The sequence below is a fragment of the Cryptomeria japonica genome, chromosome 3, assembly GCF_030272615.1.
Source record: "Cryptomeria japonica chromosome 3, Sugi_1.0, whole genome shotgun sequence".
Taxonomy (NCBI): Eukaryota; Viridiplantae; Streptophyta; class Pinopsida; order Cupressales; family Cupressaceae; genus Cryptomeria; species Cryptomeria japonica.
Window position 1 is genome coordinate 388,290,749 of NC_081407.1, and position 27,683 is coordinate 388,318,431.

The window sequence follows — 27,683 nt, forward strand, 5'->3', positions numbered from 1 at the left end:
ATAAAATCGACCAAATGATAGTAGTTGATTTTAGGTTTCTACAGGTAGATGAAAAATAGTGGTGGCAAGAGGTCAATAATTGCATACTTGTTCCTATTTGCCGTTGGACTATCGCTTTCAATGTCATTGTTGAAAAAAAAATGATTATGCATATTATATTCTAAAAAATAAATACTTTTGTGAAATAAGCTTATTTCTAAATGGATACACATTCATAATAGGTAACTATTTAAGTCAAAACATTGAACCATTCTAATAAGGTACATGTTCATGCTCAAATTCCCATCCTTAAAATGAATACCCATTTTTTTATAATCGAATATCAACTCCAGTGAAGATTTATTTTGTCAAACACTTCCCTTATATGTAAACTCAACTTCTTTATAGATACCCACATCATTAAAGCAACACTATGTGAACCTTTTGCCAACACCTTACTAATGCACCACTTGCGTAAAGGACAAACCAAAGCCAAACTATGCACCAACCAACATTGAACCATACGAACACCACCCAATACTTGAAGCAAAAATCTAAGGATAGACCCTCTTCCCAAAGCAAACGACCAACCCCTATTAAGAGGGTTCAAAAACTAGATTCTCATAAATGTGGTCAAGAGGCCACATTATAGTTATATAGTGTATCTTTTGTAGATTTGATTAAATAAGAGGAGTTGGTGCATCGATTTTTTCAAATTAAATGCTGTGGTAAATGAAGATGCAAAACAAAGGTGTGTCCTTTAAATACGTATTATTCTCCTCATTTGTGGAAAGCCTCTCGAAATTTAAGCCACCAAACGAGTCACGAATATGAAAAACCAATTTAAAATCTAAAACTTGCTAAAACTTTGCTAAAACTTGCTGTCTAACCGGCTGAAAATAAAAAAAATGGCTAATGACGGAGAAGATGAATGTTAATGCTGATAAAAGACAAAATTGAGGATTCTGATCTCTTTTGGATTAGTGGAAGAGGGGGGACTAACCACCTACAATGAACAATCTATCCTGATTTGGGCATGCAATAAGGGCATGTTTGACCAGCTTGAGAATTCAGAACCATTATCAAACAAGTCATTTGGCCTCATGAGAATGAGATTCCAAAAGCTCATTTTTCCTTTGGAGAGTGGAAATGGCTCTTTGAGCGCTAAGATATGTCGTTGAATGTGCAGAGAAAGTCAATCATATGTGGGCATGGAGGTTTTGGCTGAGTGGCTTCCTTTTCTTACTTCTGCAAGGCATGCTTCCAGCGATGGACGTTTTTCTACAGCAGGGTCCTCAAATGAAGATGACCTCCATGACCTCAACACATCTAACGATGGCTTTGCTGATGATCAAGGTGTGATTTCAATTGTAACCCCACTTTCTGTCAATACACAGGAGTTTGTAGGTAATAAGCATTGTCTATTGTAGAATACACATCTTATAGTTATAACCAGCTACATCAGTAGGGTTTTCTTCACCAAGTGTTAAAGGTATCTATTTTATCAAATTAATTTGGATTTTAATTAGACTGAATCTCATAATTTTATGGGTGTGGGGCTTTATACTGGGCATGAATTGATTTCTGTTGGGCTCACCAATCCCACTTGATATGGTTTTATAAGTCTAGATATCAATTAGCATATAACCCTAATGACAGGTTCCTATGCATTTAGCTTCTTTTTTAACAGGCATTGCTCAAAATTTTTTTATGTTTTTTTTTTGGAACTAGTTGTCCTATGCTCATAATTATTTTACCTTCTTATATTTAGTAATTAGTTATCAATTTTCCAGTTAACAAATTTGGAAGATAATAGAAATAAAAGCATGGAAAATAGAACATGCAACCATGTGGTAAATTTGAGGTTAAACAATCATCCTATAAGTTCAGCCCCACTCCATCCACAGCAAAAAATTAAAATCTGAAGCAATTGCAGCTCCTATTTTAAGAGAAGATTTCCAATTATACACTCGGCTAATTAAATTTTCCTATCGAGTGATGAAATCCCAGTACAGGCCCGTTAAAAATTCAAAAGAAAGAAGTATATTTCTGATTCGCAAGATTGCAATTATGTGCAAGGGAAGAGTATATGCATCCAAATTCCAAGGTAAAAGGGGTGAATTGGATTGTTTATTATCCTCAAGATTGCCTAAAAGGCTTGAGAGGAGAGCATATATGAATCCATCCACCAAAATACATTAATCTAAACAAACAAAGCAGACACGTTAATTTTAGCAACCCAAATCCACGTGTGTGATAAAATAGTTTCAAATCAAAGTCTTTGGCAAGCGAGGTTGCATAAAACGAGTTAGTAGTTTGCAAAACATTTTTTGACGAACTTTCGGCATGCAAAAATTTGGCAAAAACAAATTTTTATTTAATTTTTTAACTAGCATAGTTGCACAACACAAACGTTAGTGGTTTTGAAGTTAATTTCTTCGACATAAAATAGCTGCACTCCAAAGTATTAGTGATAATGACCCAATCAATATAAAAAATATGCACAATTGATGTCTAAGATTGAAAAATTGGTGGTTCTTTATGAGCATCGGCTAGAACTTGAAGAAAGAAAAAACAAAACTTGCACTTCACAAGCAATTAGATTTTCCTTTAGATCAAACCAAAAGGTATTTTACAATGCTCGTTGAGAATCTTCTAGACCTCCATCTCATGACAGAGAACCTAAATTGCCATTGGAATCAAGGCTGTTAAAATTTGTAAACGAAGCATTTGATCCTCTCATTGAAAATGGGAGTGATCATTTTTCTAATGGGAATCTAATTACTTCACCTTTTTCATCTTCTCCATCTCAAATGCATTATTCAGATGAAGTTGCACATTTGAAAGCTCATAGACAAAGCCCCTCCAACAATGAGGATCTAGAGGAGTTCTTTCTAATCAATGCAAAATTCCGCTTATCCCTTACGCCCATGGGTATGAATGCCTGGATTCCTCCCCTTCGCAATAGCCACGACCCGACCACCTACTTATGGGCGGATGAAGCAATGATAATTGAAGACGAGCGGAGAGAACAACACTTAGAGATGTGTTGATGTGTTTTTTATGCACATGCGAACACAGAATAAAATACCAAGGTATCTTATCCTCTCTTGAACAAAGTTTCCCCGAATGCTGAAGATTTCGCCTAAGGATCAATCGAGGCAACTCCGAGGTTCTTATATGTAGGGTCTCTACATGTGGATAAGCTCTGTTGGTATGATGTGATTTTGTTGGATTCACAAGGGGACTTACATCCGAATGCCTGAGTGCTTGATTTGCTGGAACTCAAGTCCTATCTACTCACCGGGATAATAACGAAATAGCAAAAGGTTAAGGGCTCAAAAAGTCTACTCTAAGACCTAGAATGCGAGAAGATAGATGAACGACTAGCTGGAGTCCTACTGGGCTAGGTCTCACCATCAAACTGAACAATTCAACACCAGCTCAGTGCGATCTTCTAGGTTAGTTCTGAAGATGTTCAAATCATCACCATCAAACATTGATCACCATTCAAGTTAATGCATGAACAATAGACGCGTAACGACTCGAGATTAAGCTCATTCTATGACAGTTGACCACGCAGGGCGCACTTACAGTCAGTAAGAGGCTAGTGGTTTGGACTAGGCGGATTCCATGCGAGTGCATTCAGTAACTTCCTTCATTCAATCTAATCATTTACCAGCTAAAGCGAAGATTCAACAAGAAACCATGCATATTGCAAGAAACAACACATTTCACCTTAACTTCAAAGAAAAAGGAGTTCATTTACAATTTAGGCAACAATTTCTTGCCTTCTCTCCCTACTCTATTCTAATTGCTTATTCTACTGACTATTCACTATTGATCATTATCTATTCTAACCTCTATTAACCAACGATTAACTATTAACCTTTACAAATGAAGAGCGAGAGCTTTATATAGAGAGCTCTTTACATTTCAATGGCTCTGATTGATTTACAATCAATGGCTAGGATTACAAGATGAAACCCTAATTAGGGTTTGTTACAACAAACTTCCCTTAGCCAATGAGAAAATTACATTCAATGCTTGTGAACCAATAGGAAATCGGGGTAGGTGCCTCGAAGTTTGTGCCATCACTGGTGAGTCAGGGACATTGAATTTGGACATGCTGATGTGGACCTATCTAACTGGAGGAACAGTGATTGGGATGCCACCTTGTCTTGTGTTTGTGCTTGGTCAGGGAACTTTGTATCTCTTGATATTCGATGAGAAGCTTAACTTTGATTAACTCTTCTGAAACTATTTGCCTCTTCAACGTACCCTTGCACTGACTTTGGTTGATCCTCCTTTGTCCTTGATATACTTGATGAATAGCGTACCCCTCCTTGACTCTCTTGTGCTCGATGAAGCCTCTTCACGGTCAAGTCACTCCTCCTTTGGTAGCTCACCTCACCTTGAAGTGTTTATAAGATCTTTCTTCTCTGCCATTTTGTGATTTCTCCATGTGGTAGAATGAGGTCTTGGAGGATGGTTAACTCCATTGCTTGCAACTCCTTGAACACTTGAAGTCCTTTAACTTAGAAGCACCTTGAGTCCTCTCTCACGCATTTGAAGTGTCCTTGATGATGATGAAACTTGAAGAGGTCGCCCTTGTCCTGGCCTGATCTCCCTCGAACTTGATTTTATTGATCTGCAAAACAAACGAAAGATGATTAAGAATACATGATATATTCATTCTAACATAGCATTTCTTACCTTAAATCATCAACACGAAGGCATTAGGATCAATTTGCTCTGGACCCTCTGGAAGGACAGGCCCTATAATGAGATTCGTTTTGGACCCTCTGGAAGGACAGGCCCTATAATGAAATTCGCTCTGGACCCTCTCCAAGGACAGGACCTATAATGAGATTTTCTCTCTAGACCCTCTGGAAGGGTCAGGAGCGAATTTTGCATTTTGCACAAAATCTTCACTTTCTCACTTCAATTTGCATTGATTTTCACCTTTCGATTCCTCTCCACCTTTCGATTCCTCTCTCATGAAGACATCACTTATTTGACCCCCAAAAAGGCCTAAAAGAAGGATTTCGCTTTGGACCTTGGGCAAGGTACATGCCTCAAGAAAAATTCGCTCTGGACCCTTTGGAAGGGTCAGGAGCGGAATTTGCATTTTACTCAATCTTCCTTCATAGAACTTCATCTCTCACCCTTACCTTATCAAGATCAAGTCACTTGCCTTCAAAAATGCCTAGGAATGGGTTGTTCCAAAGGTTTGAGCAGGGTATAAGACCTCCAAGAAAATTTTGCTTTGGACCCTTTGGAAGGGTCAGGAGCGAAATTGAAATTCGCTCTGGACCCTTTGAAAGGGTCAGGAGCGATTTTTGTCTTTTAGCACAAACTCATCATTTCCCTTTGCTTCAAATCACTTCTCAAGACAAGTATACGTCAATCCCCTCTCAACCATGCCTTAGGAACCAAGATTTCAATCCCAAACAAGGAGCAAAATAGAGTTTTAGGAAATTTCGCTCTGGACCCTTTGGAAGGGTCAGGAGCGAAATTCTTCCTTTGATGCCATTCATCTTCCATTCATCATTACTTTGCCTTGAACTCAATTTTTCAAACCTCCTTCTATCATGATCAAGTCAATTCGCCATCTATTTAGCTTAAAACAAGGTCCTTTGGGTGCATTAGGTGAAATAGGGAGTATTTCTAGGAATTTCTCTTTGGACCCTTTGGAAGGGTCAGGAGTGAAATTGACATTTTAGACTCAATTCTCATTCAATTTGCCTTGGACTTGTCTTTTCCGCCCTTACCTTATCATACTCAAGCCAATTTGCTCTCAAAGTGATGTCTACTCAATGCTTTTGGTGAGGAAATAAGTCTTTTGGAGGATTTCGCTCTGGATCCTTTGGAAGGGTCAGGAGCTTAGAAGGAATTTCACTTTGGACCCTTTGGAAGGGTCAGGAGCGAAATTTGCAATTATGCTCAAATCCCTCACTTTTCATCACTTCACTTCGTTGCACACATCAATTCTCTCTCAATAATGCCATAGGGACAAGGTTTATGATGCCAATTAGGACCAAGAAGGGAGATCCAAGGAAATTCACTCTGGACCCTTTGAAAGGGTCAGGAGCGAATTTGAGGAATTGGCCTTAGACATCATTCAAACATTCAATACTTCACCCTCATTCACATTGCTCTCACCTTAGGACATGCTAACAAATCACCTTAAGGAGGCGCCTAGTTCAAAATCTTGGATCACAAGTATATCTTAACAATTTCGCCTAGGTATCCTTGGAAGGACAGGACCTAAAGAGGAATTTCGCTCTGGACCCTTTGGAAGGGTCAGGAGGGAAATTCATATTTTCACTCAATTTATCCTTCATTTTACTTATGTTTTCACCTTGGTCCATGCTAATAAGGCATCCTAAGGGTTTTCTTTGCTCAAATTTGGGATCAAAAGGCAACTATTGACAAGTTCGCTTGTGTACCCTTGGAAGGTACATACCCCTCTAGGAATTTTGCTCTGGACCCTTTGGAAGGGTCAGGAGCGAAATTTGCTTTCTTGGTCAAATTCCTAACTTTTTCATCATCCAATCTTGTTTGAATACGCTCTCAAGGCATAAATAGTTTATTCCTCATTCAGTCAAGGCGTGGAATCAAGGATTTTAACCCATGTTAGAAGTAGGAGAGGTTTTTAGAGAAATTCACTCTAGACCCTTTGGAAGGGTTAGGAGCGAAATTTGCAATAATGCTCAAATTCATGACCTTTTCTCCAAATTACTCTAAGTTTGTTCAAAGGCATCCAAAAGGTGAATTAAAGCTAATTTCCTCCCAATCCACACCTTAAAGTGAAGGTTTTGTTCAAAATAGGAGTCAAAAGGGAGCTAAGGAAAATTTCGCTCCTGTCCCTTTGGAAGGGTCAGGAGCGAATTTAACAATCTAGCTCAAATTCTTCACCTTTTGCTCAAACTTTCAAGTCTAGACTTGATCATTAGGCGTTTTCTAAGGGCAAAATAGGTCAATTTTATACCAATCAATGCCTAGAGGTAAAAGAACTTCATCATTCATTAACTAGACCAATCTTAAACCCTCAAAGGGAAGAATCCTTGAGAACACCTGCTCACATACCTCCATTCACTTCCTTAACTCAATGACATAGGTCTCAAAAGGCATGATTCCTAGCATGATACAAAGACTTCCTCAAACTCAATCAAGACTCAACCCTAGAAGCAAGACCTAGGCCTAACTAATAGGAAACTTTCAACAGAGACGTTGACCTGGACCACCTACTGACCCATTTGAGCCTAAGGAGACCATCCTATCCTAATGAGCTCACTGGAAACTCTCCAATGCAAAGATTAATAGCCAAGAACCTAAAAGACTAAGCCAGGAAGACTAACCCTAAAAAGCAAAAAGCAAGGGTCCCCATTTGCAATGGGGCGATGTGTGAATACGTCACAACATCTAGCGCCACCTTGAATAAATGTTCCTGAACATTTCAGAGATAAAGACTCAATTGACTTAGAACCTCCGGAAAATTCAACCCAACTTATCAAGAGACTAGAAAATGAACTCAAAGTGGAAGGAGAATCTCGACCCGGATCAAGATATTTAGTCGTTGATTACCTATGTGCGTGCAAGTGTATTCATTCCTCTTGACAAGACAACTATGATCTTCTGGTTCCCCTGTGATTGGCTACGTGGTATATCTAAACTTCATAAGCATCCTAGATAGAGCCTCGCTGCCAGTCAGACGTCCATAGTCCCGACGAGGTTATCGCCGCAATCTCATGAGTATTGATCCATTGCTAGTCGGGCGTCTATAGCCCCGATGGAGTTACTCGCATGTTCCCATTAGCCAATTTTGATATTTCATTTTCATTTGATTTTTTTTCTCTTTCATTTTCTCATTTTTTTCTTTTGATATTGCTTTTTCGTTCCATCAATTCCTTTGGCTCGTAAGCAGTGAAGCTTACTAGGGTTTGAGGATTGTGGTGGCGCTGAAGCAAGATTTTAGTTTTTTCACTAATCACAGCTTTGCCTGAAAACCATAATGACTCGGAGTTTATTAATGTGTAAAGATATAATTGAAAAATGTCGATATCAAGATACAGAAAGTGATTCCCTTCCAAGTCAAGTACAAGTCCTAATCAAATGATAAAGCTGGAGAGGAATAACCTCGGATTCAAAGCACTTCATGAATAGATATCTAAGAAATGGAGGCTCCCACGAAGGACACCTAAATTAAACAAACCAACCGACTCAAAAGCAAACCGACCGACAGACTGACTCAAAGCAAACTAAACTAAAGCAAACCAAAAGCGAACAAACTAAACTACCTGGACCACTAAAGAATCATGAGTCAAATGACTCAAGGCAAATTAAGAATAAGGCTCAAAAGACCCCTAACTAAAACACACGAAAAGAAAACCTACTCTAAAACCATATACAAGACTCCTAGACTTTACACAACTCAAAGAAGCGAAGTATGTATATGCATTTACATGATTTCTCAGGATATGCAATAGGAGCATGGCAAAGGTGATGGTTCTCAGTCGAGCAAATTCATCCTTAAATACAGAAAAGCAAGCTTCCACCATGCATCTCTCATATTCAAGCAAGGTTTCATGTAAGATAATCAACTGAGGCAACTCATCAGGTCCGTGGTCTATCCAAATGCAAGTTGTTTTCCCAAAACTCCCGTAATCAAAATCATAATAACTTTCAAAACTAAGATTAAGGAAAGAGTCAACCTGGCATGTTTAGAGCTCAGGTGGAAATGCTTGCTCAAATAGAAGTGTTTGTTCACCATTCAGTGCATTGTCAGAAGAGAGATCATCAGCTGCTTTAGGAGGTCGCCATTGGTGATGTACCATTCCACGAGCATTTACAACATGTTGATCTTGATTTGGAAGCTCCTCTCGAAACAAGCTTAGCGCCCCTTTGAATAGCTCAACATTCTTTTCTTTCATAGTGACATCTTGCATAAACCATGCATCCTCATGAAATTCCAGGAGCATATCTTCAAAAACCAGGGACTCCTTGAGTGATTGATCTTCAAAGATCTCTTCTAGTTGATCAAATACAATCTCTGGTGGCATTTCATCTTCAAGTATAGTCTCGGGAGGCCGGAGCTGATGATGAATCACATCACTCACCATAACTTGCTTGTCTTGAAATTTTTTTGGCGATGATTCCATTTTTACTTCTTCCATGAGATCTTTCAGTGCCCCCTCAAATAATATGATGGTGATGAAATCTTTAAGCACCCCCTCGATTTGTTCTTCATACCTGGGCTCACTTATGATGATTTTTAGCTTTTTGTTCAACTTCTCAACTTGATTGTCCTCTTCGAGGATGCTATTTGAAACCTCTTGTATTTCATTCTCTAGGATCTCCTTTTGTAGCATAAATGAGAATTCTTCAAGGAATGAGTCATCTTCTTCTTTGATTGCTTGCTCAACACTTGGATCTTCCTTTATCTCTACTTGAGCATTCTCAATTGCTTCTTCAACTTTCGTTTCATGGCATTCTTCTTTAGGCGCAAGGCATGGTGAGCTACTTATTGCAATACTTCGATCATCAGGTGCATTTGTATTGTCGACGTGCAACTGGCTTCCTTCACAATCAGGTGGTGTAGCAATATCTTGTTCATATGTTCTTCTGAATTCTGCTGCGAGATGTGCACCCCAGGATTTGTTCATGATGCACTCTTCTTCGGATAAGACTGGCATTCCAAACTGATATTTGACTTGGTTGATGGCCATTTCACACAATGAGCGAGTAAACTCGGAGTGAGGTGCATTGTGAATCCTACACCATAATGGTAGCAATATACCTTCTAAGCGCATTTCACCATTCAAAATAAGCCGACTCTCGATCATCCTTAAGAAGCTTGAAAGAGGATCTTTGCTTTCTAGGACGCTGAACCTGCCTTCTTCTGATTTTGGTCTAGAAACATCCCAAAAGAAGATCTTTCCTTGTACCGCTGACTCCATCCTTGATGAGTATTTCAAACAATGCATTTCATCATGTTCATTTGTCTCATGGATTCGACACTGCCTTGGCCTTGCAAACTCGGATAAACGGCGTGGGTAACAATCTCCTCCAAAGCTGAGGAATATCAACTTGTTGCTCATTGTGAAACTGTTGTTGCTCCATTGAGAAATCTTTCTTTTTTTTGATTTTTTGATTTTTTTGGGTTTTTACTTTTTTTTTGGATTTTCTGGAATAAGAGAGATCTTGAATATCTCAGAATCAACTTGAAAGCTCAACTGGTTCTAGCTGCCCAAAGTGCTTCATTTCTTCGCAAGTCTGCCAAAGGATGACTTCCAACATCAACTGCTTCATTCATGTATCCACACTCGTGCCTTCCTTGTGCTTCAATTCTGTCGAGCGTTGAGAAAAGGCTCTCCACTGATCTTCCTTGGATTCAAGAGTTCGCATTCGCTCTCCTTTCTTCTGCTTTAATTCTGTTGAGAGCGAGAGGAGGGTAAAAAGCTCTGGATAACTCTTCTAAATATGACTCAATAAAATGTAGATTTCAGTTGCTCAAGTGTCATTACGATCATGCCCTCCTTCTAGCGCCAATTCTGTTGATGTGTTTTTTATGCACATGCGAACACAGAATAAAATACCAAGGTATCTTATCCTCTCTTGAACAAAGTTTCCCCGAATGCTGTAGATTTCGCCTAAGGATCAATCGAGGCAACTCCGAGGTTCTTATATGTAGGGTCTCTATGTGTGGATAAGCTCTGTTGGTATGATGTGATTTTGCTGGATTCACAAGGGGACTTACATCCGAATGCCTGAGCGCTTGATTTGCTGGAACTCAAGTCCTATCTACTCATCGGGATAATAACGAAATAGCAAAAGGTTGAGGGCTCAAAAAGTCTACTCTAAGACCTAGAATGCGAGAAGATAGATGAACGACTAGTTGGAGTCCTACTGGGCTAGGTCTCACCATCAAACTGAACAATTCAACACCAGCGCAGTGCGATCTTCTAGGTTAGTTCTGAAGATGTTCAAATCATCACCATCAAACACTGATCACCATTCAAGTTAATGCATGAACAATAGACGCGTAACGACTCGAGATTAAGCTCATTCTATGATAGTTGACCACGCAGGGCGCACTTAGAGTCAGTAAGAGGCTAGTGGTTTGGACTAGGCAGATTCCACGTGAGTGCATTCAGTAACTTCCTTCATTCAATCTAATCATTTACCAGCTAAAACGAAGATTCAACAAGAAACCATGCATATTGCAAGAAACAACACATTTCACCTTAACTTCAAAGAAAAAGGAGTTCATTTACAATTTAGGCAACAATTTCTTGCCTTCTCTCCCTACTCCATTCTAATTGCTTATTCTACTGACTATTCACTGTTGATCATTATCTATTCTAACCACTATTAACCAATGATTAACTATTAACCTTTACAAATGAAGAGCGAGAGCTTTATATAGAGAGCTCTTTACATTTCAATGGCTCTGATTGATTTACAATCAATGGCTAGGATTACAATATGAAACCCTAATTAGGGTTTGTTACAACAAACTTCCCTTAGCCAATGAGAAAATTACATTCAATGCTTGTGAACCAATAGGAAATCGGGGTAGGTGCCTCGAAGTTTGTGCCATCACTGGTGAGTCAGGGACATTGAATTTGGACATGTTGATGTGGACCTATCTAACTGGAGGAACAGTGACTGGGATGCTACCTTGTCTTGCATTTGTGCTTGGTCAGGGAACTTTGTATCTCTTGATATTCGATGAGAAGCTTAACTTTGATTAACTCTTCTGAAACTATTTGCCTCTTCAACGTACCCTTGCACTGACTTTGGTTGATCCTCCTTTGTCCTTGATATACCTGATGAATAGCATACCCCTCCTTGACTCTTTTGTGCTCGATGAAGCCTCTTCACGGTCAAGTCACTCCTCCTCTAGTAGCTCACCTCGCCTTGAAGTGTTTATAAGATCTTTCTTCTCTGCCATCCTGTGATTTCTCCATGTGGTAGAATGAGGTCTTTGAGGATGGTTAACTCCATTGCTTGCAACTCCTTGAACGCTTGAAGTCCTTCAACTTAGAAGCACCTTGAGTCCTCTCTCACGCATTTGAAGTGTCCTTGATGATGATGAAACTTGAAGAGGTCGCCCTTGTCCTGGCTTGATCTCCCTCGAATTTGGTTTTATTGATCTGCAAAATAAACATAAGATGATTAAGAATACATGATATATTCATTCTAACATAGCATTTCTTACCTTAAATCATCAACAAGAAGGCATTAGGATCAATTTGCTCTGCACCATCTGGAAGGACAGGCCCTATAATGAGATTCGTTGTGGACCCTCTAGAAGGATAGGCCCTATAATGAAATTTGCTCTGGACCCTCTCCAAGGACAGGACCTATAATGAGATTTTCGCTCTGGTCCCTCTGGAAGGGTCAGGAGCGAATTTTGCATTTTGCACAAAATCTTCACTTTCTCACTTCAATTTGCATTGATTTTCACCTTTCGATTCTTCTCTCATGAAGACATCACTTATTTGACCCCCAAAAAGGCCTAAAAGAAGGATTTCGCTTTGGACCTTGGGCAATGTACGTGCCTCAAGAAAAACTCTCAAAGGGAATAATCCTTGAGAACACCTGCTCACATACCTCCATTCACTTCCTTAACTCAATGACATAGGTCTCAAAAGGCAAGATTCCTAGCACGATACAAAGACTTCCTCAAACTCAATCAAGACTCAACCCTAGAAGCAAGACCCAGGCCTAACTAAGAGGAAACTTTCAACAGAGACCCTAACTTGGACCACCTACTGACCCATTTGAGCCTAAGTAGACCATCCTATTCTAATGAGCTCACTGGCAACTCTCTAATGCAAAGATTAATAGCCAAGAACCTAAAAGACTAAGCCAGGAAGACTAACCCTAAAAAGCAAAAAGCAGGGGTCCCCATTTGCAATGGGGTGATGTGTGAATAAGTCACAACAAGATGAACGTTTGAAACTGATTTACTCTTAGAGGAGCTTCTTAAATATTATAGGCATAATGAAGGGTGTGACGATGCTCAAGCAAGCAAAGTGAAGATTATGTTATTTTTGCAAGCCCTATAACCCCTTTTACACCTTCATCACCTGCGATGATACAAGGTTGCTAAAATTGGACTATTGCAATGACAAGGGCAAATTTGAAATGGACCTTGAGGCCGTGGTCGCTTTACAACTTGTCAAAGTAACTATTGGTGTTGTCTATGCTTGCAGTTGTGTTCATAAGCTTTATTTTAAACTAGTTTCTAGGAAGGAGCAATGACTCTTAGGCTGCTTCTACACACCGCCCATGTAGAAAAGGCCTTTGGATGTGGAGTGCTTTATTGCAGTAGACCACTCTTGATGGAGCCAGAATATAATCTTTTACCTTTGGAAAGCGAAGTCATTAGACAACTATTTTTTGGAAAAACATGCAGTCAAGTGAAAGCAAAATTTAAATGGAAGAAAGGAAAAATCCATGACAACTTGCTGACACATTACTTCATAGGACATAGGATCACTCTCATTTTGAGATTTTGATTGACTGATTAAAAATCTCCAATGTGCCTCTAGAGAATGGCAATCCAGATTGCAAAAAAATAAATCCCCATCAACTGGTTTGGAAGACATAGTGTTAGAGACCTCAGATTGATCCCATGAAGAGAAAGATTAAAAGAGGGAGGCAAATTGTGGCAAACAAGGAACCATGACCCTCTCTGAAAAATGATGAAAATCTAAGCAACGACATACACAATAAAGACCTAGAAGATCAAAACTAGTAATGCTTGCCCATGTAATACTCTTAGCAACAATAATAACGATAGCAAAATAACAACAATAATAACTGTAGTGATAATTTTAGATTTGCTATTAGTCATTCAAATCAACGAATTTACCATATTGCATTTGACTATACCATAACTGTTGAGCCAAAGACTATAAATAAAAGTGAGGAAGGGGTAGGTTCCATTGGACATGCAAGTTGTTAAGTATGAAATTCAGAAAAAGAAAGATTTCAGCAAATGAAATACAAACTCCAAATTGGATCACACACTAACCTACAATAGAGCAAAAACATGAATTGCATAAACACAGTGAATTGAAGACATGATTCCTACCAAAACCCAATACCTCTTGACAACAAATGGATATTCTCTAGGCAATGATTGAATATTTCTTGCACACTTTGACAGCATCTATTTGTTCCAAATTAGGATGAAGAAATGATGTATTTGATCTCAATTTATAGATTTTTGATGAGAAGGATTAATGGCCAGGATTTGATCTTGGATCATGAGTTTACCTACGTTGATGGTAGAATGGATGTGGAAAGGTGGTAGCTATTACCCATTTCCATGGAGGTAATTAGCTAGTTATCTCATTTAATTGAAGAGTTATTTTTAATTGAATTATTTAATTATTTTGATTAATGAGTTAGCTATGTTGGTTGATAAGTTAACTATGCTGATCAATTAATACTGAGAGGCATTTTACAATGGAAGCAAGGGGTGAAGTGTAATAGCATGAGTGTGTTATCAAAATCTCTTACCTTTTATCTTAAATTTGATAGCCATTTGCATGTCAAAATATATTAATATTTGTTTTTTCTGATCGTTAAATTACAGCTATATGGGGCTGCACCGTGATATTATATCAAAAAACTGGTTTACATCCAGTGACCATATACTTCCATTCCCAAAATCCCCAGACCCAGTACTTGCTACAGCATGACACCTTGCAACCTTACTACATACCCCAAAACCATAACCACTTACAGACCCGAAATTTGGGTTACCTCCATACTAGTAGCATTTGTACCGTAAACATATATATCTGTAAACATATACAAAGCACTAGGCAAAACCCACCAAACAAAGGATCCAGTCAAGCAAAATGTAATCTGTCCCCAACCACAAGCCACCGCCGTCGCTCTTGCCTTCACAGGACACTTTGAGCCACAAGAGCTATGAGCTGCCATTTCCACCTTCGAAGGTAGAGACATCCCAAAAGTGGAAACCATGTCCGTGTTGCCCTTCGTAGCTGTCCCCTTGTCCTTTACATCATTGACCAGCCCCTCATACACCGAATACCTGTGCGACCACCCAACACCACCTTCCTTCGATAGGTCCAACATTTTCTTAAGAAACAGTGTGTTTCTTGCCGTTACCTCATGTCGCGTAGAAGTCTCCGTCTCATCATCATAGACAAGAAGAGGAAATTTAGCCCTCTCCTTACCACGTCGACAGATGATGTAATAATCCTTAGGAAGGGGAATCATCCTCCTATCATCCACATTCTCCAGGACATCATCCAGTTCACCAAGATAACATTTTTTGATTAATTTTCTATAGAGCGCTCACCATTTCCTTTTCCTCACTTGCATCTAACAAGCACACAACAAACATTGTAGAGATGTCTGTATTGACTTGATATTGGTGCTCTGTTTTCAAGAAATCATCCCCCAGAATTCTTTGGATTGCATGAACCACCATCCCATGACCTGAGCTAAAGACTTTCTTCAATCTCTTCTCTGAGATGTTCCCCAAGAAGGACATTTGCCTCTTTTTGCATCAGAGCTAATAGGCACATCCATTACTACGAGCCAAATTCCTAAAACTCGTTTAGGAAGAGAGGAACGCCACTGTCTAAATAAGTCGCACATACCACAACATATAATAATGTGACTCAATATCTGATGGGAACAACGTATAAAACCTTGTACCATCCCAACCCTCGAGAGCTAGAATGAGGCATAGATGCTGCAATTTCACACAGGCAATATTGAGAATATTCGTCCTTCCTACATTGTTGTCTCAAGCAGTAGCCAACACGTCACTGCCCATCACACCACCCTTGCCGCCATTCAATCTTCCTTGGATTCAACCGACTCCTCTAATAAATTCCATACTCATTACATTTCACCACTTCGAGCCCAATTGAAATGTGTACCTGTGATAGCATACGGGGGAAAGCATTGAACTCAACACCTAATGTCACACACCCCAAACCACTTGTTATGTCCCCTGCCACCTCACTCCTTAACTATCCCCTCCATCCACCTTAGCCGCCAACTTTGCTAGCTTGTCCGCTTCTTGATTTCCTTCCTGATATATGTGAGTTATTTTAAACTCATCAAACCTGCTTATAGCCTCTCTAGTTGGCCTCAACCATCTCTCAAGTTTCCAATTTGGGATAGAGTTTCGCTTGATAGCATTGACCATAATGAGGGAATCCCCTTCTAGATGGATTCTTGTCACTCCAACCTCTAGCCCACACTTCAAACCAAGTAATGCAGCTCTAAATTTTGCTTCGTTATTTGTTATAATTCGCAGATGTTCTGACTTTTCACAAAGGACTCTACCTTCATGGTCTCTAGCTATACACCCCGCTCCACTTAATCCAAGGTTACCTCTTGAAACCCCATCCAAATTCACCTTGATCCATCCTTTTTCCGGTTCCATCCATTTGACGTTCTCTTGGGGATTGAGAGGAAGATTAACCTTCCTAACCCCATTAACGGGGGGTTAAAATATTAATATTTAATAAACATAATATTTTCAAAATAAAAGAGTTATATTTTAAAATAAAATAACTCCAAATCAATATTGCATGGCATTTTTTTAAGATAGATGAATTTAAGATATCTATACTAGCGAGTTTAACTATTTTGATTGATGAGTTGATTGATTTGATTGAATTGTTAACTAGATTGATTAGTTAATTACGTCGATTAATTATTTAATATGGGGTGTAAATTGTGGTTTTATTAAATTATTTGTGGATAATAGATTTATTTTAATATTTGGATATTCGTGGGATAATCGTTTATTAAAATTATTAATTAGTAAAGATTGTTTATTCAATTTAATTTTGATAAAGTGAATTAATTAAGGTACAATAAATTATTTTAATGGGTGGATGAGTGATTTTGTTATGTGTTGACATGGGGGTGGTGGTAGATGAGCATATGTGAGATTTCAGTTTCTACACCAAGTATGCCAACCCTTTGGTTAATTCAAGGACTGATGTGAATTGCAAGGACATGTTGAAGGTATTCTTTGAACGAGTGGCTATAAAAGCATAAATGCTACTGAAGCCTATTAATTATTTTATGGTTAAGCAGTGGAATCAAAAAGCGAGGAGGACACTACGAACATATTTAGAAGATATTTGAGGATATTAAAACTGATAATGAAGGTGTATATGAAGAATATTGAGGAAAAATAGGTTTATTAGGTTCAGGAGCTCAATGTGTAGTGCAAAGTTATGTTCTTGAAGATAATGTGATTTTAGATGTTACATCTTTCTAGAAAGAAAAGTTTTGCAAGAAAAACGTCAATACAATATACTTTTGGGGCAATGAAGTAAACAAGGATGACAAGAAACAAATATGTGATCCTTTTGATTTGTTTGTTATGCTCCTCATTTTGTATTCTTCCTAGATTAGAAAAATTTAATTAATTAAACAATTATTTTAATATTGAAGAACTTTTATAAATTGAGTTTGGGGTTAGAGATAATTGCATATGGAGGTTGAATGTTAAATTTTTCATTGTAAGTGTGGCGTTAGGAACAAATTGAGTTCTATTAAGGGATATTAATTCATATAAATCAAGTTTTAATACAATTTATATAATTATTTTTTCACAAATTGATTTATTGAAGTGCAAAAAAAATTGGAGGGAAGTTGGGTAAAAGTAACAAAAACATACATTAATTTCTAAATAAATTGATACATGAGAAATCAAGTTGGGTCAAGATTTTTAATAATACAGTTATTTTAGCATATTTGAAGTCAAAGGAGATAGGTGAAAACTCATTGAGAAATAGAGAAGGTGGGTAATTCCAATTCAAGCCTCATAATTGAATTGTTGAAAAAATTATGAGTTGGGGAAAGTATAACGACATATATTTAATTTTGGAGATATAAGCAAATGTAAATATTAAATGGCAAATTGAGTGGAGTTAATAAATTCATGAGCATGCACATGGAATTCAATCAAATATTAAAGGTTTTTTTGAAAATTGGCTAGAAGAAAAGGAGACAAAGTTTCCACCTTCATTAATAAACTTTCTATACCATGTTGTGACATTTGTTAACCTAAAACTAGAGTGCTTTTGGAATTTTTATTATAAATAAAAAAGCACCCACTGAATTTGGAGGTGAAAAAAAAGAGGAAGGAAAGAGGAAGGGGGAGAGGAGAGAGAAATATTAAAGGAGTTTAGGGTTAAGTGAATAGAGGAATATGGGGATTGAGATTTTACAAGTTTATTGGAGAACAAAAAATTCCTCTTGTAAGTTTAGCATTATCCTAATTAAACTTAATAACTAGGTGCAATATTAGACTTAGGATGAACACTATTCTAGGTGAACTGAGATATGTACACCAACACCCCTCTTAAGTGTAAATTAGGAGGAAATGGAAATGGTTCTTGACAACAAGGCAATGTTAGGTACTCATGTGCAAGGATAACCCCCTAAAGAAGGATGAAGAAACCCTAGAAAAGAGAGAAATGTGAATAGAGAGAGACTAGGTAACCCTTTAGATGTGGGTGCATCTTGCACCGATGGTGGATGCTCAACTTAGAATGTTGAAGATGCTCAATGCTCATAGAACAATATTTATCCCCTTAGCAAGAAAGAAATCCAAAGGTGAATGCAAAAGCTCTTCTTGCTTTGGAAAGAAATGTGAGAAGAAAACATAAAATGTATGTCTATGGAAGTTGTGCAATGGTCCCCACGTCAATGTTGAGTGGTGCCATGATTAGATTAGGGGTCGCAAACCTAATTAATTCTATAGACATATTTTATGTTTTCTTCTGACATATTCCTTCAAAATCATGTGGAAATGAATGCCCAACAGGTGTCACCCTAATTGGCTTTAATGCCCATCCCATGAGATGTCCTACTATGATTGGAAGCCCTTGATAAAGTGTCTCTAAACTTTGTCGAAGCAACAGGTGAAAGTGAAATTTTAGTGTGTCATGTGACTACACTATACATCTCACAAGATGTTCTACTATGAATAATTGCTAGAAGCTCATAGTGATGCAACTTGGAACTCTCTAGTGTCAATAGGAGCTGGTGGAATCATGATGCATGGTATGTGACTGTACTGCTCATTCCACACAAGGTGTACATCAAATACTTAAAAATGACAAGTGTCAAAGTTGTTGAAGTATTGGAATCTCAATGCGTGTCAAATGACTACACTGCACATGCCACAAATTCCTCACATCAATGGTGTGAGTATTAATTAATGTAAATGGGGCATTAGGAGGACCAATTGTTGTTTTAGTTTCATTCATATGTGCAAGGTTCTCTAAGAGAACATCACATCTAGCTGGAGGTTCAAGATCTCCATACAATTGCTTGATTACAATCATGGTGATTTCCCTATTTAATGTAATATGTCCTCAAAAACTATAAGACCTATTAGTTCATAAACCATGTCATTGAAGTTTAACCGAGCATGTCTTTGTTCATGTTCACTTGGCTCAAGAATAAGTCTATGGAGATAGGGTAGTAGATCCTACTCAAGCTACCGATTCTTTGTTCTTTCTTTTTAGGACAAAAAATTCTCTTTGTCCAAGGTGGCAATAGAAGAGTGAAATGAGGTGCCAATAAACATGTTTACAACCCCCATAGAATGCAACTTTTATCTTAGTTCATGTTTACAAAATGCCCATGTGTTAAGATCCCTAAGACTAGAACATGTGATGGCACTTTATAAGTTGAGTGCAGTTGCATAAACACCCCCCTACAAATAGCTCAATTTAGACACCCTTATTAAGTAGAATACAAATAGCTCAATTTAGACACCCTTATTAAGTAGAATTTTTGGCACTTTATAGTCCGAGTGCTTTTACATGTTTTCTAGGTTTTCGAAGGTCCAAGAAAATGGCAAGATGTTGAAAGTATGATTCTAGAAAATATGACGAGACATTGAATACCACCACAATGAAGTGCATGAAAAAACATGCACTTAAAAAAAGGACCTGAAAAAGAGTTTGTTTGAGCAAGTTATGGCTCTCCAAATGTCTCAAAATAGGAACTTGTTGTGACGTTTTCACACGTCGCCCTATTACAAATGGGGACCCCCACTTTTTTGCACTTTCTAGGTTAGTTGTCTTAGTTTAGTCGTTTGGTAGTGTCTTTAGCTATTAACCTTTTATTTGAGGAGGTGTAGTGCCTTAGGTTGTTAGGAATTGATCAAGTCATGTCTCTCTTTAAGTGGAATCGAGGTCAGTTTAGCTTTCAATGCCTTGGTGATGAACGATTTATGATGATCATTTCATTTGATCATCATCATCATGTGCCTTCAAAATCAGAGATGGAATATTGAGTGAAGTATCGAGAGCTGTCAAAGAGAGTGAAATCTTTGAGAAGAGGGTAGTCAGGGTAAATAATGATGAATAAACCTTGTTAATGATGAGGTTACTTCTGCAAAATGAAAGAATAGCCTTTGAAATGGATGAAGTGAGTGAAGTAGCAAAATGGAATAAATCACCACTTCCAGTGACACCCTAAATCCCCGACCAGCCTCTTCAAGTCACTTTCAGTGACCTTCCAAAAGTTTGACCAGCCTCTTCAAGTCACTTCCAGTTAATGGTCAAAAGTCCGATCAGCTTACAAGCATTTCCAGTTGCCTGTCAAAAGTCCAATCAGAATGAATAGGTCTTTATTCTCGGTGAGTTGAATGCTGATTGAGGTGAATCCTTAATGTTTCCAAGAATGATGATGTTTGAGATAGGTAAGTTTGCTGAGAAGTGGGAACACATTGAAATGCTAATTGAGCAGGTTACATGCATGCTTTGAAGTCACTTCCAGTGACCCTCAAAATCTCCGATCTGCCTGAGGTCACTTCCACTTGCCCCCTTAGATCCATGACCATGCTTAGCATCACTTCCCGTTGGCATCAAAAAGTCCGACCTGTCTTGGAATCACTTCCAGTTGGCATCAAAATGTTCGACCTAAGATGCTATGATGAATACATTGCTATCTTGCCCCCTTAAGGAAGATGAAGTTGCTCTCATGAAGAAAGTAGGGGCGATCTGCAAGTCTGCTCAAACAAATGAAGAAATGAAAGAAAGCATAATGGCAAGAAAGGAGGAAGCTGTTACTTCCAGTAGGGGTCAAAATCCCCGACCACCTTACTGACACTGTCAGTGACACCTAAAAACCCTGACCTACATGAGACGACTTTCATGGCAAAAAGCCCTATTAGCTGATATAATATTTCCACTTGGTGGCAAAATCCACGACTTGTTGATGGTCACTTCCAGTTGATGCCTAAAAGTCCGACCTACTTGGCATTACCACTTCCAGTTGCTAGTCAAATCGACGACCAGCACATAACACTTCGAGTGAACCCCAAAATCCCCGACCACCTTGGATAGTGTCAGTGGCATCTAAAAAGCATGACCTCCATATGGCATTGTCAGTAGCCTGCCAAATCCCTGACCACAAGCCATGACATACTTGACCTCCCAAAAGGTCCAGTCACATTCCTTTCTGGCTGAAATCCCAAAATCAGAGCTGCAAAAGTGAAGTTTCAGACTGAAAGTATGAGCAATCAAACTTTAAAATATCAGTGAATCAGACTTTGAAATGTGAAAATCAGAAATCAAACAAAGTGAATTCATTTCCAGATTTAAAGAATGACATTGTTCTCTTCTATATCTTGATCAAGGTGTGTTTGCTTTTCAGTTTATGGAAGCAAGGGAGAAGGAACTTCATCACTTGAGGGAGATTAAGGCATACAAGAGATCAGCTCATAGTGTTCAAGCCCAAGGAAGCAGACACAATGAAGACAACAATGTGAAGATGGACAACGTTTACACTTCAAGGTACTTAAGAATGGGAGAAGATAAAGAGGACTTTGCAACATTGGGAAGATTGAGTATCCAAGATAAGCTGATTTACAACTGCTAGGGCGTGAAGGATTCACACATCAACATCAGCATGCTCAAAGCAAAGACAAGTAACACCTTAGGTTGGCAAGGAAGCAGATTGCTCCACATGATATTAATATAATGATGAAGTCAAGCTGACCTCCTCCAGTGATTTGCTTATAGAGCCTTACTCTGGATTCCTTCCTTAATTTGAAGTTGCTTTCCTTGGTGATTTGTAGACTTTGTCCTTCCTATCGGTGAGTCGTTCTCCACCTTCACGCATCTTCTTACTGATCCTAACCTGAAAAACAAAGGAATCCCTGAATCAAACATAAGAAATGAACAATGGAAACACCAATACCTTGCACATTACACTTCTCACTAACTACTCCCAATCTGAAATTTGCATTTTCAATTCTGGAAATGACAATTCGCTGGTATGAACTTGTTTGTAATCAGTTCTAAGGTCTGCGAATGGAGTTTTGTAGGCCCGATTCCACCCCATCTGTGTCTGATTTTAGTCCTCAAGATCTGATTCCATTTCCTTGCCCTTAGCTGTGGATTTGGTAGCCTACTGGAAGTGCTGACAAACAGAAATTTGTGACCAACTGGAAGTTGCCAAATGAGGCCGTGGTCTTCAGCTGTCACTGGAAGTGACACAGAGTAAGTCAGAGTTTTGAGGTCCAACTAGCAGTGACATATAGGAGGTCGGAGATTTCATCCTCTAGTGAAGTGATCTCAAAAAGTTAATGGTTTTGATAACCTACTGGAAGTGAACATCTGCTGATCAGACCTTTCACCAGCAAGTGGAAGTCATCTCATATAGGTTGGGGTTTTAGACCTCAAGTGGAAATAGTAGTGAAGTGAGTGGCCGAACTTTTACTCATGAAGAGGCAGTTAATGCAAGATGGTCAGACATTTTGAGGCTAAGTGGAAGTAGTCTAAGGCAGGTCGGGGATTTCAAGCCCAACTGGCAGTGGCAGGTCGGATTTTTGAGGCTCAACTGGCAGTGACCACAAAGTGGTTGGGGTTTTCACCCCTCACTGGAAGTCTTCAAATGAGGTCGTGAATTTTGCTTCCAAGTGGAAATCCCTCAATGTGGTTGTGATTTTGACCTTCAAGTGGAAGTGGGTGTGGATTTGGCCTTGAACTAGAAGTGGGAGCAAGAATGTCGTGGTTTTGGCCTTGAATTGGAAGTGGTCGTGGATTTTGAGGTCCACTGAAAGTTCATTCCAAAGCATCAATGTTACTTGCTCAATGAGAAATTCAAGGCATTTCCACTCGCTCTTATCTCAAACATCATTATCATTCAAAGCCTTAAGGTATTCACCTCAATCAGTGTTGATTTCATCAAGAATAAGACATGTTCACGATGGTCGGGCTTTTGATGGGTCACTGACAATAGTGATGAGGCAAGGCGGGGATTTAGGGGTCCACTGACAACGACCTCACTTGTTCAATTTTATTGATAGTGGCACTTACTTCATCAATTCTAAGGGTCCATCATCAACAAAACCTCATCATGTTTGCCTATGCCCTCATCTTGATTGGCATTCATCAAACATCTCAATTCTTATGACCAACCTCCACACTTACCCCTATCATTTCTATCTCAGATGATGATGATCAAATGAAATGATCATCATATATTGTCCATTACTAAGGCATTGAAAGGCTACACTGACCTTAATTCCACTTAAAGAGAGACATGACTTGATTACTTCCTAACAACCTAGGGCATCGCACCTCCTACAAGTAAAAGGTTAATAGCTAAAGACACTACCAGACAACTAAGCTAAGACTACTAACCTAGAAAGTGAAAAAAATGGAGGTCCCCATTTGCAATGGGGCGATGTGTGAAAACGCCACAACACTACCCTCATCATCTATTGGTCAAACATTCAAAGGACATGTGTCCTATTTATTGTAATTTTATCATTGGTCAAGCATTAAATGCTATATAATGGATCTAACAAACCCTAATTAGGGTTTCTATCTTGTAATCTCGACCATTGATTGTGAATCAATCTGAGCCACTCATTGTAAAGATCTATCTATATAAGGCTTAGTTTTCTCATTTCTAAAGGTTAACAATGAATAGTCAATAGTTAGATAGCAACTAGAGTAGAGAGGGAGAAAATGGAGATTGTTATCAAGACTTTGTTGCAAGAAGCATGTTAATTTCATTGAAGATATGGTGAACTTCATGTCTTCATTCAACGTTTTTCATGGTCTCTACTTCTCATTTATTTTTATGTTGGTTAGATGGATGGAAGCTATTATGGATGATTAATGGTGAAATTCTTATGTTCATATTACGAGTATTTCGCTGATTGTGAAGTATCTATTGTGGTCAATTGAATTCTCTTCATGAGCTTAACTTCGATTGCTACTCACTCATTGATATGCATTGCATTGATGGTGTCTATGCCGTTGGTAGTAATTTGAACATAATTTTGGTCTCCTTAGAAGATCGCACTAGCTTGCCTAGTTGTTCCTTGCATGGCGAAACAAAGCATGGTAGAATTTCACTGTCACTCACAATTTCTTACATTTCTAGGGTTAGATTAGCTTCCTAAACCCTTATCCTTTTTATCTTTTTTTCAAATCATGTAAAATTCCACGTTCTAGTAGCATTCAAACATTTAGGTTCAACGTAAGTCCCCCTTGCGATTTCAGCAATATCATATCATACACATTGAGTCTATCCAAGAGCACGTCGAGACCTGATATTCAGATGCTTGGAGTTTGCCCATTTGATCATGTAGGTTAACACTTGGGAGGATTTTGTTCAAGAGAGGATAGAATACTTAGTATTTTATTCTGTGTTGCATAGTGCATTAAAAAAACATCAATAGAACTATGCAGCAAAAAATTGAGAAAATTTGTTTTATGGAAAATCTAGGTGTTGAGTAGAAACCAATAACATCATTGCAAAGAGTTTGGAGTTTTGTGCCATTAAAAAATTTTTGCGTGCAAAGACTCCTCCACACGGCAAAGAAAAAACCTCCTAAAGTTGCTCTTTAAAATTGAAAACTACAATGGAAAGAGGGAGTCTACTATTGTGGTAGGTAAGTGGCTTGTGGGTAGCAACTTGGTGGCAACTATGTTACCCCAAGTTTCTGGGACGAATTTTCTTTTTGCCATTTTAGGGGATGGTAGGGACGATAGAGGGGACAGCTATATAAAAACTAGGGAAAATTTCAAATTTCAAATTTCAAATATTAATATGATAGCAATGTAACATTGATAAATCTAAATTGAAATTCTATAATTTAAATCATTCATCAAATACATTGTACGTAGCAATTGAGTTGAAATGAGAGTTGGAGCTTGAAATTTATCCTATAGATGCTTATTTGGTAGTTTTCAATAGATGCTTTTCATTCTTCCAGTAGTATTTTCTATATAGTCATTGCAAGGGTTTCATTGGCTAGCAGTAGGTGTCACTATCATCTTAATGATGATTTCTATTTCAGATCCAAGGGTTTTGTTGATGGCGAAAATTGGCTTTGTTACTTGCGCTTTCGGTCAACACAAAATAGAATGCCGAGTGTATCCTATTCTCTCTTGAATAAGGAAATCTGTAATATTGTTCGGGCTAATCATAGGGGATAACCTCAAGGTTCCAATTGTCAGGTCTTGACTTGCTCAGGATAACTCAACGGTTGATGTGTATTGCTGGTAAACATGAGGGGACTTATGCATTTTACATGCTGACTTGCATCTGGCGATGCTTTGATTCTCAAATTGGGGAAAATAAAAGTAAAAGGATAGGGTTTAGGGATCCTAGGGACAATGACAGTAACGGTTGGTGCTGTAGGTAGACAAATTTCAAATAAACTAGTTCCTGCTCAGCTAGAGATAAATTCACAACATTACAGGAATAGTGCAAGCTCCAAGGGGAAGTAAAAGATTTTCAAACTACAAACATTCATCTGGATACCCAATTCTGGCGCAACCCAAAACAAACACCCACGGTTGAACTAAGAACAACAATAGGCTCAAACTAAACATACATAGAGACTTATAGTCAACATGCCTCCAATGGTAAGAACCTGAAATCAAATCAAATATTCTCACACTTCACCATTAAGATCGCTGAACTTTAATGAGCTAGATGGAGAGAAACCATGCTAACTAATCAGGGCAAATGAAAAAACACCATAATTCAATGCTTTGTTCATTTGTTCTAATTGCCATTACAACAATTTTTGTCTAGCAGTTACTACTCTATTCTACTTCTACTCCTAATTACAGCTATTTCTAACCTGCTAGCTTGCAAAATCCTAACTATCTAACCTTCTAATTGTTCGAACCTTGTACAATGAGAGAGGCACTAGCCATTTATAGGTTTTACATTTTGAATCAGTGGCCAGGATTCAATCCATCCAATGGTACTAATTTGGCTTCTAGAAGCTCTGACAGCTTTTTGGTTAATAATCTCAACAACCATCAACCACCTTTTCAGCTACCTGCAATTGTTTTCAATTAATCTCACTAGAAGACAAAAATTCATTGGGCTCAAGGTACAAAAAGGTGAATCTGTTAGTTGGGAAATAACTAACTTGTGGCCTCCTTTTGGATTGCATTCAACTAGGCCCACAAATAGTCATCTTACAATAAAGCAATTGCTTTTAGAATAAATTTACTTTCTGTTATTCCAGCTGTTCATTTTCTGTTTCTACATAGTCCTGTAGTATTTTGTGCTTGCCACTATGTTCAATCTTGTGCCTTGGCCTTCAACTTGTTGTCGGTGGTGGTGGTAGGGGTCTTTGCTCATCCAACCCTTCTTGCTTTGCCCTTGTGTCTTCTTTCTGGCATCCTCGGGATGCTAGCTATGGAATTCTCTCTTTGGCTTTGTCTTGGGAATCCTTTGGCTCATTCGGTGCTTTGGATGGTAGCTCTTTATCCCAAACATCTCCACATGGCCTCCGTTGTGTCCTCCATCCTGCATGAACACATAGGTCAAATATCAATCATCATTTCATTGTTCCCTCATTTACTGAAGGGACCCAAATTGATTACCCTCATGTGATTTTAACATTTCTCTACCATCGTACCTATGAGGGTCTCTTGGCTTGGAAGAAGTGATAGCTACGTGAGCTTGGGATGAACACCTTGGAGGGCAAAGAGTTATCCTAATTCCAAGTCTTCATAAACACTAGCCTTCTGTTGGACCAGGAAAGGCCCTTTGATGCCTTCAATCCTGCATTTGTGATTACAAACCCAACTTTGAGACACCCTAGGAAGCAATCTTGGGAATAAGGTTTTCGTTATTAGAAGAGGGAATTACTGTTGATACATGATAGCCTCGGTAAGATAAATGATTGAATGAGAGATAAATGAAGTCTCTCATTCAATCATCTATCTCATCGATAGACTATGATAAGACTTCAGTCATCATTCCTTCGTTTGATAAATATAATTACTCTTCGATATGTCACTTATATTATATCAATAAGAGTATGCATGATATACGATCTAGTTGTGATCGTATCCCTCGATTCTTATATATAACATTGTTAATAATCGGGTTCTTAACTAATGCACAGTATACCGATTGTTATCGGGTTTATTAATAACTGCATATATACCGATTGTTATCGGGTTTATTAATAACTGCATGTATACCGATTGTTGTCGGGTTTATTAAATGCATACATACTGATTAGTATCGGTTTCACTTGTTAACTATATGCACATCGGTTAGCATCAGTTAAACTTGTTAGTTATATGCGCACCGATTGGTATAAGTTAAATGCGATTATGATCGAAGAGGTGTGATCAAGTAATATCTTGATCGGTCATGTCTAA

The 27,683-nt window shown here is 38.4% G+C and overlaps 1 protein-coding gene across 1 annotated transcript in view; it reads left to right on the forward strand.

Annotated features, from left to right (window-relative positions):
* Positions 1-780: 780 nt before the first annotated feature.
* LOC131047886 (translocase of chloroplast 108, chloroplastic) overlaps positions 781-27,683 on the forward strand; it is a 39,122-nt gene continuing 12,219 nt past the window's right edge. Inside the window, exon 1 of the mRNA XM_057981694.2 lies at positions 781-1,335. Coding sequence (XP_057837677.2) covers positions 1,161-1,335 — 175 coding nt within the window. The 5' untranslated portion in view covers positions 781-1,160. The remainder of the gene's footprint in view (positions 1,336-27,683) is intronic.